The following is a 16,782-nucleotide window of genomic DNA, read 5'->3' as shown; positions in this document are numbered from 1 at the left end:
TCTCCCCGCCTCAATGCCTCTTTTCCTGAAGGTCTTGCTATTATTAATATTCCCCAACTTAAAATGCCGCCCCCCCCCCGGCGGCCCCAGGGAGTTCAGGGATAGCACAACGATGAGGTAGCAACGAAGCCTTCATATACAGCTAGCGACCAGAGAGTGGACATTGCGCTAGCTGGCTTCGGGGGTATGGTTGTCGAATGAGTATATCTTCTTAACACGCTTTATGTATGAACGAGCTTGGCTTCAAAAAATATACATTTCTTGAAAAACCTTTCATAAGTGCTTGCATGGATGCATGACCAACATATGAACGAAAACAACAACAGCAAAAATCTCCGTCTAATCTATAGGATGGCGTCTGATCTATCACATGTCCCAACTAATATACATCTCTATTACAACAACCTGATAGTGAAACCACCAATGTATACCCGTAAACGAGTCTTGACGGCTGTCTAGTGAGACAGCTTATTAATGAACCCCCTATCGGATGCTTCCAAAATTGCCTTGTACCACATCTTGGCCATCTTAGCATAGCCGCCATCGTTCGGATGAGTATCATTTGCAACACCGTCGGTGGTGTAGTCCTCAGGGTATGAGAGCCGGTTCCCATCATCGTCATTCTCAGGGTCCATATCAGCCAAGACGATGCGGATGCCCTCTTTTTGCATCCTCCTGACCAAATCTTGGTATTGACGATTGACGGAAGGCCGATTGGCTTCAATCTTTTTCAGCACGGAAGGAATCAAAGTGGACAAGACTATCGTTGTGTCGCGTGTGTCCTCGGCGTCCAGAATACTCTCGATCAGGTGCCGCATACGTTCACCGGTTTCTGGGATGCTGACGTTCAGTCTGCAGTCGTTGGTTCCCGCATTGATCAGAACCAAATTTGGCTTATATTTCAGAGACCCCAGGGCTGCTTCCTCGACCTGTTTGATAGTATCGCCGGAGTGCGCCTCGACATCCTAGAGGTGATCATTGATGTTAGCCACATCTTGAAGCAACCCCCTTTCTTTAGTAGAGAGGTGAACGAACATTGTCTTTCATGCTACCATGGTGTTTGGTTCCGACCATGTCGACTTCCCAGCCGGCAGAAGTGAGTTGATCCCGTAAAGGTTTCCGATAGCCATTGCCGGTAGCAGAGTTTACACCCCAAGTTATCGACGCGCCAAGTGGAAGGATCCTCAAGGGCACTTTATCGGCTCTTGTTTCTATTTTATTACCGAAATTTTGGCGGAGAGGAATCGCGGTGCTAGACACGGCTGATAAGAGAAGAAACCAAAGAAAGAGAAGAGGGTACGAATTAGCCATTTTGTTCCCCGTTAGAATCTGATAGAACAACTTTGCGCACAAATGCATTGATTGATCTGTCTCTACTCAGGGTCTCAGTGCATGCCTTTATAGCTTCGTGGTTGGCCGCGTGGAAGTTTCAGCAACCGTCAGCCACGAAGATCGGCATCTCTAGCATGGGGGCCATCATCGCAAGGCGTTGCTGATTCCGAAATCCTTCGATCCACATTTCCTTTGTGGTCCGCCTGGGGGCTATGTTAGCGGGAATTTTTCAATCGTTATCCGGCAGTATATGTCTACCATTAATAAGACGATATCAACATCTTAGGAGACAGGGTTGTTTTATCCTCTAACTAGGCATAAAAGGAGGGTCTATCACGAGGAATATGCTTACCAGGAATAGATATTCAAATAATCTCCAGCGATAAGCAATGATATTCGATGTAAATCAACATTCACCCCAGTATGACTAGAGACTCTCATAGATACATATCTTGACCATGTGAATGTTACCCCTCGGATTCAAGGGATAATTATGTCCGTGATATGCACCTCTCGGCATTCTGTTGCCGGATCATGGGTTATTTATGCGGGGATAGTGAAACAACTTTGCAGGATAAAGGTCTCATCAGTTCCGAAATAACTCAACTTGGGGGTATACTACATTCCTCTTTTAAGGCGAACCCTTCCGCCCGTAAGACACGTCGATCTACTGATCCTTCGTCCTTTCCAACTGAACTCTATTTATCTCTCAGTAAACGGATACTCCTAAAAATATCTACTATGATGGTGTCCACTAGTACCTTAGAATTCCTTCTGAGCCCCACGGGGTCTCTCAAACTTATAGGTGGGGCCATAGTTTTGGTATGATTCAATCATCCATAATCTTAGTATATCCACAGTGGATTTCTTACCTGACGTAAACGCTATAGGTCTCCATTGCAGCTATTGCTTCGGGGCTGTACAACGTGTACATCCACCCACTGTCCAACTATCCTGGGCCCCGACTTACTGCAGCGACTAGAGTCTGGTACGCTTGGCACTGTGCTAACGGCTCTTTGCCTTTTGCCATTCATGAGCTTCATCTTCGATATGGTGATGTAGTCCGGGTGGCTCCAAATGAGCTTTCGTATATTCACCCAGATGGGTGGACTGAGATATATGGCCATCGCCAGGGGAAATCCGAGATCATGAAAGACAAAGCTTTCTATGCGAGTGTTGCCTCTGGCCCTGACGGCATCTTTCGTGCCGACCGAGAGCGTCACGCATTTCTTCGACGGCAAATCTCACATGGATTCTCCGAAAAGTCAATGCGAGAACAAGAGGCCACCATTCGATCCCAAGCCGACGTAATGATTGAAAATCTGAGCAGCCAATGTAATGAACTCAAAGAGAACATTGTGGACTTCACCCGTTGGTACAATGTGAGTAGTGAACGTACCTCTAGATGGTTGCAAGATTCTCACAACCGACAAACTAAAACATGCTATATAGTACTTCACATTCGACGTAATGGCTCTGTTGGTCTTCGGAGAGTCTTTTAATTGCCTTCAAAGCTCTAGCTATCATCCTTGGGTCAAGCTCATATTTGACAGCGTCCTCTACAGTTCTTTGTTTCGATGCGCCCAGTTCTGGCCCTTGCTCAGCCCGGCCATCCAGTTGCTCATTCCAGAGAGCTTCCCGCGCCGTCGAGAGGAGCAGAAACAGTTAACCAAGGAGAAGGCAGAATATCGAAAGACCATCAATGACGGTCGGAATGATCTGGTCGCGAATTTCCTCAAGCCCGGCAGCGGTGTTACTGATTTGGAATACCACTCGACGGTACAATCATTGATTATTGCAGGCAGCGAGACCACCGCATCATTGCTGTGCGGTGTCACTTTCCACCTCCTTAAGAACCCCGAAAAATTGCAGAGAGTAGTAAAAGAAGTCCGGAGCGAGTTTGATTCAGCCGAGGAGATCTCATTCGTCAGCGTAAACAAGCTCCCATATCTTTTAGCTTGCTTGAACGAAGCGTTGCGAGTCTATCCACCCATAGCAGACGGATTTCCCCGGAATACAGAATCTAACATGGAGGTAATAATGGGCCGGCCAGTGCCCCCAAAGGTACAACATCATTATATTAGACGATTCACGTTGTTGTTCTTCCACCCAACTTGTTAACCATCTCTAGACAATTGTTCGAATGAATCACTGGGCGACCTACCGTTCTCCTCGAAATTTCGTGCGCCCCAATGAGTACATCCCCGAAAGATGGTTACCCAATGCACGGGGCTTCGAGAATGATCACAAGAACGCATTACAGCCGTTCCATGTTGGCCCTCGCAACTGCATTGGTCGAAAGTGCGTAGCATTCCCGAAAAGACTCACACTCCTCCCTGATACTTGGTACCTGCTGACGAATTACAGTCTTGCTTATATGGAAATGCGCTTGATCATGGCTCTAATCCTCTGGAATTTTGATCTCAAACTCTGTCCGGCTTCAGAGAGCTGGGATAATCAACGAGTATTCAACCTGTGGGAAAAGCCGGAGCTTATGGTCAAGCTTTCGCCCAGGAGTTGATAGTTATAGAGCCTTCATCGTCGGTCCCCTACGTTGGTGGCGTTCCAAACTAAAACGCCTAGCCCTGAGATTTGTGATGCTTTCAATTAATCATAATGTCCGTTTTATTCTTCAGAGGTGTGGCAAGGTTAATATAGTGAACCAATCATTTATATTTTATAACTCACGAACAAGTCAAATAGCTGAAATGTAGGCTGAACTACCCGAGTGGTAGTAAATACGTTTCCAAATCTGTCGGCATTGATACTTGGTATGTACAATGTCAATACCATCAAGCTCGTTGAAATGGTTGAGTAGAGCTCTAGGGCAGATGAAATTTAAATAGTGATTAGTAGATTTTCGTCTACTTCGACCAGCTTTGTCTAGAATTCAATAGTCTAGTATAGAGCATTCGGTGTTGTTGTGCAGGCTGAGTCATGTTGCGCTAGTTTTCTGTTTCCTTTCTAGTGCTCATATAAGGCATTTTGGACAGCCTTATCCTCGAGTATTTGGAGTGGCTATATTTTCTACATAAATATCTAATATAACATGTTCTATTATGAGCAAGCAGGAGAACATTGATAGAATCAGACAAACTATACCCCTACTTAAATAGCTTTTGGAAGCCGTCTTGAAATTCTAGATAATAACTCTGGGACTTCGAGACCTCAGTAGTAATATTGATGAGTGCTGTTAAGTTTGAGAAATCTAACGAGAGTATAGTAATTCATTGGCTACCCTGTCTTACACAAAGCAACGATAGAAAAAGAAAATCGGTCCATGACTACGAGGTGTGAGTCCATAGTATTCATATACTGCTGCTCTCACCCCTGTCTTATCAGATTGTTTATAGAGTACGAATCACCTCTGTTGCGTAAAGAAAGAAGAGTATAACATATATGCGCCAACCTTGTCATAATTGAAAGTTTACCTGCCAAATTCCTGGTACTTTATCCTCAACTTGTCTGAAACAGCGGCCAAACAATGACGTGGAACCTTTGTGAACTATAAAGCCTGTGTAAGACGAATACTCTGACTCCCGAACCCATTTTGGAGACGTTAATGCCATCACTGCTTCTACAAGACCCTTGTTAGTTCAGATTTTCGAATGGAGCTTTGGGCCGTGGGCAAAGTAGGCCAATTGGCTGCATCTGTTTTATAGGAGTGGGGGCTTTATATAAAGATCCATGTCCTTATTCAGTACTTTGAATGGGAAGACCAGAAGATGCAATCCACCCGTTGCTCTGTGACATGGAAATGGAGGTAGCTTCTTTGAACTTAGTCCTGAGCTGGAAAAGACAGGAAATCCACAGCCACAGCTTTAATTCTCGACAGTATGTCGTAGCGAAGCTTGTTTTCAGGGGGGGTACCATATGTCAGTAAAATATCTCACAGCAGCGTTGCATTCCATAGTAATCCGATATTAAGGCAACCTTAGCGTTCAATTCAAGGATCAACCGTCGAGGTACAATATGAAGTTGGAAGTGAAGAATCCTAAGTAGGATCAATAGCGCCTCGGGATCCCAGTTTTCGGTGGTAATCTCAACTGAGCCTTTCTGGAGGAATGTAGTGCTTTCCTTTCAACCACCAGTCAGTATCTTCTTGAACGCAGGCGACACAAGAATCAGATGCTTCGCGGAGACTTTAATACGAAAGGTCAGATCGGCTTTTTTGTCACCCTCTTGATGACTTCGACTTGACATGGTTTGCTTTGACTGGATTTTTATGCGAGGCTTTAGCGGGTATTGATGGGGGGTAGTTCATCAAAGACTGTGAAAGGGGCGTTTGAATTTGCAGGACTATGATAGCTTCTCCATCTGGATCAAGGATATGGGTTGGTTCACCCATGGTGGCAATTTTGCGGGTTTCCTGCGTTGAAAGAAAAGAAAGGCTTGCTGGCTGTTGAATGTCTAAAGATTTAGACTAGCTAAAGAGCCTCTCTCAAGCAATCAAGCGAGTGTACAGCATCCAGTGACCTGATATGAAATAGTCGCACAAGAGATTCGTCAAGCCTTAAATATAGAACCTTTTATTCAGATTACCCTCGCCGCCGCAGCCCACTTTCCCAGTAGAGGTCTCTGGGTTTAGTAGTATATCTCAACTTGATAATGATATGAATCTATATGAGACTACGTGATCCTAGTGGCTTGGCCGGATCACTAACTTTAGCCCCTGAAGGCTTTACCTATTGGTAGGAGAGAGAAGGAAGCGATCAAGATAATAGATGCAGTCGTCCATAGAATTGAGTATCTATCGAAATGGCATCCGGTCCTCAGTAGGCTACGTACGTGTAGCTGATACAGCCTCATTCTGCCTATCTTTCCCCTGAGATCACAACAGATAAAAACGTCGTTTCATATGAGCTCCGTGCTGATACCACCGATCCTTTGTTTTCGAAAAATCCCTTATAGAGCTCTGATGTTCCTTGTGGAGACTGTCTATATGAAAGCGCTCATTTTTCTACCAGGCGATTTGCCGAAATAAGCTATGAAAACCGCACTACCAAAGTTTCCCCAAACCCGTATTAGGCGAGCAGTTGTAGTAGCAAGATCGTAGAGGTCACTATCATGCTCGGTTAGTGAAGGTGATTAATGATCTTGTGAGCATCTGCTCTTGATGCCCTGGAATAATTCTTGAAGACCTAATAAATATGTATTCGTACACAGCTGTGTCAAGTAAGGTACGAAGTTGCCGTTCCTAATTTCAGAAAATGAAAGCCCTCGTTCTTCAAGCGGTTTGGTAAGTCAGACACCCAGCTACTATATATAGCGCCCTCATTATCGGCCCTCGTTTCTGGAATGGGTTTTGTAGGAGAAACGGGATAATTACTTATAGTCGAGATCGGCATAGGAAATAACTCTCATTTTTTACCTCGAATTCTATCACCGGAAGTCCCTCAGCCAACTGGTGCATGAGGTCTGCATCCTCCCATTGGATACATCCTCTAGGCTCTGCAGCATCAGAGTAGAAGTTACCATAAAAATGGCCGCATTTTACATACTCAACAATTTCTTTGCATGGCGAATCACCGGCCCTGTATCGCCGTTTGGGAGGTTACTCTCCCACATCCGGAGATGTACTACATCGTCTCGGCCAATTAGTGGCGATGGGGGATCTTCCGTGGAGTCCAATAGCCATATGGCAACATTTGGCGGCAACCGATCTTTCGGTGGATCCTGGCTGTCAGATATGTCAAATCCATGAAGCTGGTCTGTTGCCGGAAGCTGCTGCGCAAGGTCATTCATCCAGATACTTGTTCGTCATTGGATCAGCCGTCTTGAGTTCCCTGGGTAAACAAGAGTAGAAGTAGGCTGTCTACGCAGTTCTGGTCCCAAGTTCCGCTATCTTCATGCCGTCCGTGATTGGGATCTGGGGATTCAGTTCGTAGCCGTTGCGAAGTTTCCAGAGTAAATGCTGAGCGTGTAACCTGTTTCTAGTTAGTAATACTATTATCTGTAGCGGCGGCGTACAAGTAGTCGAAGAAACCACCGAACGGATTCAGATACACTCCTGCCCAGAATGTAGCCGTCTGTGTCGGCCATTACCTCTCGAGCTAGATCCTAAGCAAGACAATTGATGCTGTCTTAATCCTATGATTAGCATTCGGTACTTTTCTTGATTGCACTTAATGACTCTGGCACCACCCTGTGGGTATGATTCCTTTACGAGATAAAAGATCTTCGCTTCACAACAAGGCTAAAACCTGGTTGCGGGAATAAATGTCATTTGTAGTTGGATTTACCGTGGTACAACTTCTTCTGTCTTTTCTTGATTTACTAAGGCTTGCTTCTTACGATTAGGTGTCACTTAGTATCCTGCATAAGCAGTCAATTTCTGTTTACACTCCTCCACCTTCTATGGCGCTTCATGCGGTTCCTGGCTAGAAAAACTGACCATTCTGATGTCAACTAGAACTGAGCTTCACTAGGCATAAAGCCCCCAAACATTCGTTAGGTACATTTTGGCGAGATGATTTCTCACTTTTGAGGAAGATATTCATGATGCCCAAAGGCTTAATAGTGGAAAAAGCTCCCCATTTATTGGGATGGCGATGATATTTGTGATATCAAATCCTCTAGGAGCATCACTTGAAGGTGCAGTCCGTGCATGGTAGCATGATTATAGCTTGGTCCTAGCATGTAACAAGATATGTAATAGCTTGTCAATAAACAGGAGAAAGTAGAAAGAAGCGAAATGACGACAATTCTAAATGAGGCAAGACATGCCCCCTATCTAGGTGAGAACCCATAGTGTAGAAGTGGAACTCGATTGTTCCTTGAACCCATAACCGGCCGGTCCACAAGTTTCCGAACCCAACGCCTCATCAAATGCAGGTATCTTATCCTCAATCATGTGCATTTATTCTTCAACAAATCCTATCATTACCGTTCCATTTTTCAAGCCAGCGTCTTCCACACTCTTGTCGAGAGAGTCGATCAAGTTATGGCCTAGGGAGTTGAGCTCGAACTCTACGCCCGCTTTATCTGACAACGGGGGATCAGCCTTGAGCCATTCGTAGATTCTCTGAACCGGATCCTTCAGAGCGAAACGTCGAATCACTCTCCCAGATGGATGGCGGAACTGAATGCGTGTAGTCGTAGCCGGGTCGGCAGAGGGCTCGGTGTGTGGCCGATTGTCAGGGATCGAAAAGAATGGGGAGGCTTCGGCTTCGCCATTCCTACCCTGGCCTGCTTCACCCATGCCGACATCTTCTGTCTCCGCTGCTCGGCCTTTGCCTTTAACATCCTCGACGCTACGAGTCAAATCGTCGGGATCTTCCAACTTTTGAGGCTGCGAGGCATCTGTACCAAGGCTATTTCTCATCGCCAATTCCATCATCTCCTCCTCCGTCATAGCATCAATGTTCTTCTCCTTCTTCTCTGGTTTCCGCTTGGCCACTGGATTCCGCACGTTGTGCTTTAGACTGTAACGGTCGAGGAATTCATGTAGCTGCATGAGGAACTCCGCAGCTTTCATCACGGGCGGTCCGGACCACACCTTCATTTGCTCACCAGTGCGTGGATCGACAATCGCCATATGAGGGTAATTATCGGAAATGTCGCTACCCGGAAAGTAGTATTGTATGTACGGTGCAGAGCGTGGGTCATCCTTTGAGTACTGTAGAAAGATGAAGTGTTCTTTGACAGTGTCTCGGATCCCGGCGTCCTTCCACAAGTCCCTGTTCAGCAGCTGGCAGTCGAAGATCGAGGGATCTTGTATGTTAACCAGCAGCCACTTCTCATTTTCACGGCCTTCTTGGCGGGCCACATCCCATGGGAGCCGTGACATTATCTCAAACGGCGGACGATACATTTCGGCAAGCATATTTGACTTATTCGAGGCGTCAGACGCGCCTCCTGTGGCTGCCGAAAGCCTTTCGCGGCGCGAGGCTTCGTCATCTCCTGTCCATATCGATGCAGTATCTCTCTGGTTGAATATACCAGGTCGACCTAACAGAGGTGAAGGTTAGTAAACGTACAAGCATGCCGATATTACGAGAACACTAACTATTGCGTTGCTGACGAGCGCGCAATTGACCCAATATACTTGCATGCATATCACCATCGTCAAAGTCTGCTTCGGGCCCTACAAGTGTTTCTGTTGTGCGGGCCATCGGAGCACGCACGCCATCATCATCAACAACACCTGGCCCTCCTCCCCCTCCCGCTCCCCCACCATACATTTCTTCCTGGAGACGCCGAGCCATGGCCTCGTCGTCTTCATAAGTAGAACTTTGTGGCGCTTGGTGTCGAGGAGTCGATCGCGTTTCGTCGACAGTAACCTCGTCATCGGAGTCAACATGTACAACCCCGCTGTCACCTGCGGTGCGACGAGCTCCCCGAGCATCCGATGTAGATGGCATTGGCTCATCAGTTAGTGGTGCGCCACCATTTTCGAAATAAAGCTGCATGGCTTGTTCGATATCGTAATCGGCTAGGTGCAGATACTGAGTGGCCAACTCAGGGCTCGAGCCCGTGATCTCGGTGAACTGAGCCACCACATCGTCATTCATAGCGGGCAGAAAGCTTGGGAGGTGTACAAGAACGCGACTTGAAGGAGGATGAACGTAATGAGGTAGAAGGAACTATGCCGCAAGCTTCAGTGTATTGAGTTGTGACGATGTGATGCAAACAACTGCAAACTGCAATAATGAGCTGTACTCCGTAACTGCCCCGTGAAAGGAAAGGTGCCAAAGCCACTGACTGGACTATCGATTAATACTAATGCAGGCAGTTAGGTGGTAAAATGATGGATCGAGTTTATGACCTTTCTGTCACTTGACCTGATCACTGGCGCCAACGGAATAATCTGAAAGATGGTTTTGTAGAATTGACCCGCATCATCAGGTAGAATCGAGTGACGCACTTGCTTGTGGACTTGGATAATCAGATTCTCCGCTACCGCGGGGATAAGCGGCCTTTACGCTAGTTATTAGTAAACTGCGTTCCTTGGCCTCTCGCCTCCCGTAGTGCGACCGGGATATGATGCCTTCCATTTCGGGAGTAGCTCAACGCGTGACGCGACAACGCGTGAGAAAGAAATTATGCCTGGTTGGGCAAAGTTCCATACCGACGGGGCTGCCAAGTACCTGTCATTGATGGATAGGTAGTAGCAACACGCAACTTTTATGTCTACTGCCTCCTTCGTACTTGCCTATCCATACTTCATCCTCATCTGCTCCTGCCACAACCATTGACGATAGCTCGCTCACAATGACAGCTTCGATTCTCGGCAAGCGCCAACGAAACACTCTTGAGGTGGAAGGTATGGTTGATCTTGAGCCACCTATCTTCTCTCTTTCCTCGTGCGTCCACTTGGATGCTGTTTGTCAATACTAACTGATTTGCATTAGTTCCAGTATTGCCAGCACGCAGTGCGAGTAGGCGCCGGACACAACCGCCGCGCATTCTTCGAAAAGAGAATGCGCCGTCTGTATCGACAACACGTCAACTGCGTTCAAAGACAAAAAGTAGCGGCAACTTTCAACAGGAAAATAATGTCAAGGCTAAGGACGTCCCCATTGAGAATGAATGTGTGAGGCACTCAGAGCTGGAGCATGAAGCGCCATCTCCTACAAAGACCAATCCACGTATCCGTACCTCTAAATCGGTCAATGGAAGATTATCGACGAAAAGATGCGCCGAGCCTCAGCCAACCAGTACAGACGAAAATGCTACACCCGTTGAGTTTAAAACCCCTTCAAAGTCCAGATATCGAGACGCCCTTGACTCGCCGCCTATCACACCAAAGCACCGGGTTCAGGTCGGAGGAATATCCTTAACCCCACGTACGCCGCGACTAACATTCACCCCAACGGCCACACAAACCACACAAACGGTATATACCCAAGCTAGACAATTGTTTGCCCGGGGCGCAAACTCGGGCCGTCTTATCGGCCGTGAAGCGGAACGGGAAAAGCTACTTTCGTTCATACAGGATAGTCTGAAATCCCGACATGGTAGCTGTCTATATGTTAGTGGTCCTCCAGGAACAGGCAAAAGTGCCATGGTCAAGGAAGTGTGTGATGAACTTGACCTTGGGTCTGTGAAGGTCACACATGTCAATTGTGCTAGTATGCGAAGTGCTCGTGATGTATACAGCAAGCTCATCGAAGATCTTTGCGATGACCAGCAAATTTTCAAGAAAAGCGAATCAGAAAGACTAAAGACCATGTTCACATCCGATAAGAAGCAAGACGATATGTTTCTGGTGTCATTGGACGAAATAGATCACCTCCTTACGGCGGATGCGGGTATCCTTCAATCTCTGTTCGAGTGGTCATTGCACGGCAAATCCAAGCTCATGCTTATCGGAATCGCTAATGCACTGGATTTAACCGACCGTTCATTGCCACAATTGAAGGCAAAGAACCTGAAACCTCGTTTACTTCCTTTCTTACCTTACAATGCCGGTCAGATCGCCAACGTGGTTACTGAACGACTCCGCTCGTTGCTTCCTTCTGGTCAGTGCGATGACCCAAAATTCATTCCTTTCGTTCAACCGGCAGCTATACAATTATGTTCAAAGAAGGTTGCATCTCAGACCGGCGATTTGCGAAAGGCTTTTGAGCTCATTAAGCGCGCTCTTGATCTTATCGAACAAGAGACATTGCAGAAACTGGAAAAACAAAATGAGAACCCAGACAGCCCTTCCAAAACTATACTGGTTGAAAATAACAACCTTTCATCTCCCGCAAGATCAAAAGATAATTCTACAACAGCCTATACAACGCTTACCGCGCCACGGGCCAGCATTGCTCACGTTGCCCGTATCACTTCAGCGACGTTTGGACAAGGGACTGTCCAGCGGCTACAGGGCCTTAACCTTCAACAAAAAGCCGCCATTTGTGCATTAATTGCACTCGACCGGAAACGACGTGACGGGGAAGTTCCAGGTACACCCTCGAAGACCAAGAATTTGGCTCCAACCATCAAGCAAATATTCGATACATATTGTACTTTGTGTCGAGCAGACAATATCCTCCATCCACTTACAGCAACCGAATTCAGAGATGTACTCAGTAACTTGGAGACATTGGGGCTAGTCGGAGAATATCAGGGAAAGGGTCGAGGCGGCACTGTGGCCGGAGGCTCAAACATTAGGCGCTCTCCCTCCAAGTCCATGAGCGGCCCTATGACCCCCAGCAGAGCCATGGACGAACAGGGACTCGTCTGTTTCGTATCCCAGAGAGAGATCGAAACCCAGCTTGCTGGCCCAGGAGAGGGCATCCTCAGACGGTTGCTCACGGGCCAAGGGCTGTGATATGTATAATGAACTGTACCACACTGACGGAGTCTATTGGATAAGTTTTGTCATCGACCATTTGTATAGGTGTTGCGTTCGGCATTATCCTGTTTAGCGTTTATCATAGCATTCGGACACAGCTCTGTATAGTTTATCTAGATACGATCATAATGCTAGTGAGAATAAGACTTGGGTTATAAAATGTCATGAATCGAGAACACATCTCTACATATGAATAAGCTATCAGCTTGTCGAAGCTGAAAGGACTTTATAGTCAATTCCACAAAGATCGCTTGGAAAGAGAACACTGCGAAAGCACGCAAAACAATAAATAATAAAAGAAAATACTTTATGCATACAGGAATACATTAGAGAAAAATAAGAAGATAAACATATATGGAAATATCTGGCGGTGGGGGTATGCGAAACGATAAACGAATGGTATGATATGGTTTATACTTGAATAGAAGAAGAATGGTGAAAGATAGGAAAAAAGACTTCGGAACATGAAAGAGCATATCGCGACTGTCGACATCATCTCAACTAACAAGGCCTGCTGAAAGTTCGAGAAACGTCGACTAAATACATACATTTCCACCTGAAATTCCAGTTTCTTTCTTTTTTTGATTTGGGGGTTTTATGTGCATCTTATATGGTCATACTTTGCTTCCTTTCGATTCCAAAATGAATCTAAGGAGATATGAGTTTTGATGGGTAATATATTTAGTCATCATCCATTGGCTTGTCTTCCAATGTTACACCTTTGGGTTCGCTGTCAGCCAGGCTGTTTCGCTTGCTGTCTGTCCCAGATTCTCCACTTGGGACGACGGGGAAGCTAGATCGGTTACCGAGCCCGGGCTTGCGGGTGAATGAGGAGCGAGTGATAGAAGCGCGCTTCTCGGCATCGGCGGCTGGAGTAGGAGTAGGCGTAGGAGAGTCGTCTGCTGCTGACGTCGCCATGGGTGGGGGGCTCGTAGTGCCGTCGGAAGTCGTTTCGTTGGCGGTAGCAGAGGCCGAGGAATCACTGGAGGTCCCATTGGTAGTAGCCTCGGTAGCAGCATTTATGTTCACATTGGACAGCTGTTCCTGGGCGGTCGGGGAGCTGTTGCTGCTAGGAACATCTAGGCTGTTACGGGTGGCGGTTCGCCTCTCAGTTGGGCTGGTGACATTAACAGGGAAACGGCCAACCTCCGAGGGTCCGCTAGAGCGATCCCGCCGATGTTTTCGGGGAGGCGCAGGGCTGTTAGCCCGGCTGCGATCCATGATAGCACGGTTCCGAGCTTCCATAGCTGCGCGGCGATTGCTTTCATCTGTGCTAATGGCACGAGGACGGCTGATGGAACCTGTAACTCCAAGACCACTGGATTGGCGCTTCAACTCGCCAAAGATTGCATCTTTGTGAGCGAAAAGGTCACGGATAAGACGGTAGCTGTGGCGCTCGTTCATTGTAAGACTGCTCTCGACGCGTGGGCGAAGGATGCAAGGAGACAGTGTTTGAGCAAGTGCAGAAATGTAAGCCTCATCGGCAGACGTAAGGTCAATCAAGCGCGTGAAATGGGTCATGATAGCGTCAAGCGTGGCAATGTTGTTGAGGCGAAGCTGACCAAGTGTGCTCTGCAAGACCTTGATCCGGCCTTCCTCTGTCGTCTCATGAGCGGTGGTAGAATAAATGGTCTTAACAATTTCGTAAACTTGCGAAGAAACAAGGGAATCTGTGAAATGTAGTCAGCGCGAGACTGCGGCGGATTTTCTTTAAGGCGATACGGACCTGGTAACTCAAGAAGATACAATTTCAAGACGCTTGCAACAATAGGTACCTCGTATTTGTCTAGAACCTCCTGGTAGTCTATTTTGCTGTTGTTCAAGATGTTACGGAGTTGGTGGGTGGCTGCCAGAGGAACATCATAAAGCCAGATGGCACGTCGTGCCTCATCGCCCTCGAGTTCCGGATAACCTTTGATATTCCGTTAGCAACAATCCTTCGTACCAAGAATATTATTGCCCTACGATTGTCAAGATAAGTCAAGAGGGTAGTAACAAGGACGGGGACCCGTTTGCGATCAGCTCTTGCTCTAGCCTCAAGATCAACGCCGAAGTTTTGATCTGCACGGGTCAGTTATTGTACATCTCATACGGAGTTAGCTCTTAAAATCTTACCTTCCACGGAGCCGTAGTAATTTTCATATGCTTGAACCCGAGGTACAAAACCTCCGGTCCGGTAATTCTCAAGAAGATACCGAAGATCGCCGAGAGGCTGAATAGTCTCCTGGTAAAGCATCATATGATCCACCGTACTTTGCAGGTTCGGGATGACGTTGCTGATAGCACCCGAGAAATCAAGGACAACCGCCTTGATCGCCTTGAGCCGGTCTAGCTCACACTGCTCCATAAACCGGAGATTCTCCAAAATCTCTTCCTCAAGCTTGCATCTGATCTGGTCTAGCTTCCGCACCGCAGCCTTGTACCGTTCATCAGCTTCGCGTGCTTCTCTGCGCAGCTTCTCCGACGGCGTCTCGTTCGGATGGGAGTTGTTGAGAGGGTTCCAGCCCGCCAACATCTCCGAAACAGAAGATATAGGTGATTCGCTGCCGTCCTCACTATTCGCCATCGAGGTTACACGCATCAGAGGCTTGTTCTTCTCGGGAATGCCGGTAATTTGGAATACTTTGGGGCGCCATTGATATCGCATCTTGCTGCTGTTAGCAAATGTGCTACCCATATTGCCCACCAACCGGAGCAAGCCATTGTCGACAAGATCCTGCCCGATCCTCTCTGCATAACTGACGCTGGTTGCATTCATGTGTTTCTGAGTGTATTCCACGATATCGACACCGGTCGATGTGTTCTGGTAGGTACCGATAATGGGCACCTTCACATCGCCTAGCTTGATATTATCCAGCATGTGAACCAACAGCTGCTTGAGGCCCTCAGGGGTGTAAACGTGGTCTCCGATCTCCACCGGTTCTTCCTCCTCTGTCTCCTCCGGGAGTATGATCTTGGGGGGCGCTTTGACTTTCGGGCTAGTCTCGGGAGCCTGAAAGGCGAGCTTATTCTCTTCCTCCAAGTCTTCCACCACACGGCATTTATTGAAGTAGTGACTCCGGAGTTTCTTCACAAGGTCCGCCTGTTTAGTGTGTTCTTTGATACGCGCCTGAAGGTCGTCGTGTGAGTTCTGGATTCGTGCCTCATGCTGATCGCACCAACGCCTGAAAGGTGACACAACTAATTCGCGAATGTTTGCAGCGATCTTTTGGTGATTCTTGGCGGCCTCGATCATCTCAGTGCGAACACCTTCATAAGCCTTCACGTAGGCCAAGATTCTTAGTACACCACCTATCTCTATCCATGGTCGGGGCTAACCTACCTTCCTCACACTTGCCCCATCGTCCTTCCCAAACCCCGTCCCTGTCAACCGATCCACGGCCGGTGCGATATCCCCTAACCGCGCGCCATATTGTTCTTCTGCATCTGCACGCATAGACGCGATTGTGATAATTTGCTTGTTCTCGACAACGCCTTGCTGGAGCTTCCCATAGAGCACCCCCAGGCCGGTTGCGTAGTCCGGCGTCCAGAACGAAACTGCGAAACCGGACATGGTGACGGTCGGATATCAGGCAATGCGACCTTGAAATTGAGAGTCGAAAGAAACTGGATGATAACCGTAAATCTGGCGCCGGTGTCTCAGAATTGCATCAAAGCTAGAGAAAATGAATGACCTCAGTCGCCAACAAAGCCACTAATGATTCGAAACTAGCCACCAGGCTGAGGTTTGGATATATCCGAAACGGAAGGGCAGTTACGCGGGCGGTGAATAAACAAAGAGTGACCAGCCTCGTTGACAACGCTTGAATCAAAGAACAGTAACAGCAAATCCTTTCGGTGGCTTAGACCGGCGGCGAGCAAACATAGGCACTGGAGGATCTATGGTAGGGCGGCTATATAGCAACCAGATGCCGAGAAAGAAGGACCCCCGGAAAAGTGATAAACAAAATAAAGAAATACCAACAAGGCACAAAGAGAATGAAATATCCAAGTGAGGGTAGAGGATACTAGGATTCTCTACAGTATGAAATGGATGACAACAGGGGAAGACGATTTCTTTGCTGGCGGAGATCAGAGAGGAAAACATCGCTCCAGCTCCATGATTGTAATTTACCGTAGTGAAACAACCAAGTCCATAGCCGCCCCAGCCTCACGTGTCTCAC

At 47.4% G+C, this 16,782-nt stretch overlaps 7 protein-coding genes across 7 annotated transcripts; 2 read left to right on the top strand and 5 right to left on the bottom strand.

The window, feature by feature from the left end:
* Positions 1 to 455: 455 nt before the first annotated feature.
* On the bottom strand, positions 456 to 1,311 carry BDW43DRAFT_306496 (SGNH/GDSL hydrolase family protein; the record flags this gene model as incomplete). The annotated part of the gene is made up of 2 exons (XM_032046041.1): positions 456 to 965; positions 1,036 to 1,311. The coding sequence occupies 2 exons, from the start codon at positions 1,309 to 1,311 to the stop codon at positions 456 to 458; spliced, it is 786 nt and encodes a 261-aa protein (XP_031905486.1).
* Positions 1,312 to 1,992: 681 nt separating this feature from the next.
* Positions 1,993 to 3,995, top strand: BDW43DRAFT_262237 (cytochrome P450). The gene is made up of 5 exons (XM_032040406.1): positions 1,993 to 2,154; positions 2,223 to 2,714; positions 2,785 to 3,396; positions 3,464 to 3,633; positions 3,700 to 3,995. Exons 1-5 carry the CDS (start codon positions 2,074 to 2,076, stop codon positions 3,851 to 3,853), a joined length of 1,509 nt encoding a protein of 502 aa, XP_031905485.1. The 5' UTR covers positions 1,993 to 2,073; the 3' UTR covers positions 3,854 to 3,995.
* A 1,030-nt stretch (positions 3,996 to 5,025) lies between these two features.
* On the bottom strand, positions 5,026 to 5,680 carry BDW43DRAFT_296824 (uncharacterized protein; the record flags this gene model as incomplete). Its single annotated transcript, XM_032044274.1, has 4 exons — positions 5,026 to 5,151; positions 5,266 to 5,384; positions 5,418 to 5,463; positions 5,534 to 5,680. The coding sequence occupies 4 exons, from the start codon at positions 5,678 to 5,680 to the stop codon at positions 5,026 to 5,028; spliced, it is 438 nt and encodes a 145-aa protein (XP_031905484.1).
* A 740-nt stretch (positions 5,681 to 6,420) lies between these two features.
* Positions 6,421 to 7,374, bottom strand: BDW43DRAFT_296823 (uncharacterized protein; the record flags this gene model as incomplete). The annotated part of the gene is made up of 5 exons (XM_032044273.1): positions 6,421 to 6,557; positions 6,691 to 6,783; positions 6,834 to 7,084; positions 7,152 to 7,259; positions 7,322 to 7,374. The coding sequence occupies 5 exons, from the start codon at positions 7,372 to 7,374 to the stop codon at positions 6,421 to 6,423; spliced, it is 642 nt and encodes a 213-aa protein (XP_031905483.1).
* Positions 7,375 to 7,639: 265 nt separating this feature from the next.
* On the bottom strand, positions 7,640 to 10,222 carry BDW43DRAFT_262235 (DNA-protein crosslink repair co-factor UBX5). The gene is made up of 2 exons (XM_032040405.1): positions 9,341 to 10,222; positions 7,640 to 9,282 (listed from the first exon to the last, which is right to left on the bottom strand). The coding sequence occupies exons 1-2, from the start codon at positions 9,843 to 9,845 to the stop codon at positions 8,192 to 8,194; spliced, it is 1,596 nt and encodes a 531-aa protein (XP_031905482.1). The 5' UTR covers positions 9,846 to 10,222; the 3' UTR covers positions 7,640 to 8,191.
* BDW43DRAFT_262234 (AAA family ATPase CDC6) lies at positions 10,223 to 12,805 on the top strand. The gene is made up of 2 exons (XM_032040404.1): positions 10,223 to 10,597; positions 10,686 to 12,805. Exons 1-2 carry the CDS (start codon positions 10,546 to 10,548, stop codon positions 12,593 to 12,595), a joined length of 1,962 nt encoding a protein of 653 aa, XP_031905481.1. The 5' UTR covers positions 10,223 to 10,545; the 3' UTR covers positions 12,596 to 12,805.
* Positions 12,733 to 16,299, bottom strand: BDW43DRAFT_120761 (GTPase-activating protein RGD2). The gene is made up of 5 exons (XM_032038071.1): positions 15,942 to 16,299; positions 14,735 to 15,878; positions 14,585 to 14,680; positions 14,346 to 14,531; positions 12,733 to 14,289 (listed from the first exon to the last, which is right to left on the bottom strand). The coding sequence occupies exons 1-5, from the start codon at positions 16,170 to 16,172 to the stop codon at positions 13,301 to 13,303; spliced, it is 2,646 nt and encodes an 881-aa protein (XP_031905480.1). The 5' UTR covers positions 16,173 to 16,299; the 3' UTR covers positions 12,733 to 13,300.
* Between the last annotated feature and the right edge of the window lie 483 nt (positions 16,300 to 16,782).

This window comes from Aspergillus alliaceus (assembly GCF_009176365.1).
Source record: "Aspergillus alliaceus strain CBS 536.65 unplaced genomic scaffold BDW43scaffold_3, whole genome shotgun sequence".
Taxonomy (NCBI): Eukaryota; Fungi; Ascomycota; class Eurotiomycetes; order Eurotiales; family Aspergillaceae; genus Aspergillus; species Aspergillus alliaceus.
Note: the sequence above shows the minus strand (reverse complement) of the source record. Positions and strands in the feature narration are given on the sequence as shown.

What these genes read in the sequence shown, in the direction of transcription:
- BDW43DRAFT_262235 (XM_032040405.1), bottom strand. Translation starts at nt 9,845, where the DNA reads ATGAATGACGATGTGGTGGCTCAGTTCACCGAGATCACGGGCTCGAGC. An exon ending in CGCTCGTCAGCAACGCAATA is followed by an intron (nt 9,283 to 9,340) that starts GTTAGTGTTCTC and finishes CACCTCTGTTAG; the next exon opens with GTCGACCTGGTATATTCAAC.
- BDW43DRAFT_262237 (XM_032040406.1), top strand. Translation starts at nt 2,074, where the DNA reads ATGATGGTGTCCACTAGTACCTTAGAATTCCTTCTGAGCCCCACGGGG. An exon ending in GCCGGCCAGTGCCCCCAAAG is followed by an intron (nt 3,397 to 3,463) that starts GTACAACATCAT and finishes AACCATCTCTAG; the next exon opens with ACAATTGTTCGAATGAATCA. An exon ending in CGCAACTGCATTGGTCGAAA is followed by an intron (nt 3,634 to 3,699) that starts GTGCGTAGCATT and finishes GACGAATTACAG; the next exon opens with TCTTGCTTATATGGAAATGC.
- BDW43DRAFT_262234 (XM_032040404.1), top strand. Translation starts at nt 10,546, where the DNA reads ATGACAGCTTCGATTCTCGGCAAGCGCCAACGAAACACTCTTGAGGTG. An exon ending in AAACACTCTTGAGGTGGAAG is followed by an intron (nt 10,598 to 10,685) that starts GTATGGTTGATC and finishes GATTTGCATTAG; the next exon opens with TTCCAGTATTGCCAGCACGC.
- BDW43DRAFT_120761 (XM_032038071.1), bottom strand. Translation starts at nt 16,172, where the DNA reads ATGTCCGGTTTCGCAGTTTCGTTCTGGACGCCGGACTACGCAACCGGC. An exon ending in TTACTACGGCTCCGTGGAAG is followed by an intron (nt 14,681 to 14,734) that starts GTAAGATTTTAA and finishes TGACCCGTGCAG; the next exon opens with ATCAAAACTTCGGCGTTGAT. An exon ending in GTATCTTCTTGAGTTACCAG is followed by an intron (nt 14,290 to 14,345) that starts GTCCGTATCGCC and finishes TACATTTCACAG; the next exon opens with ATTCCCTTGTTTCTTCGCAA.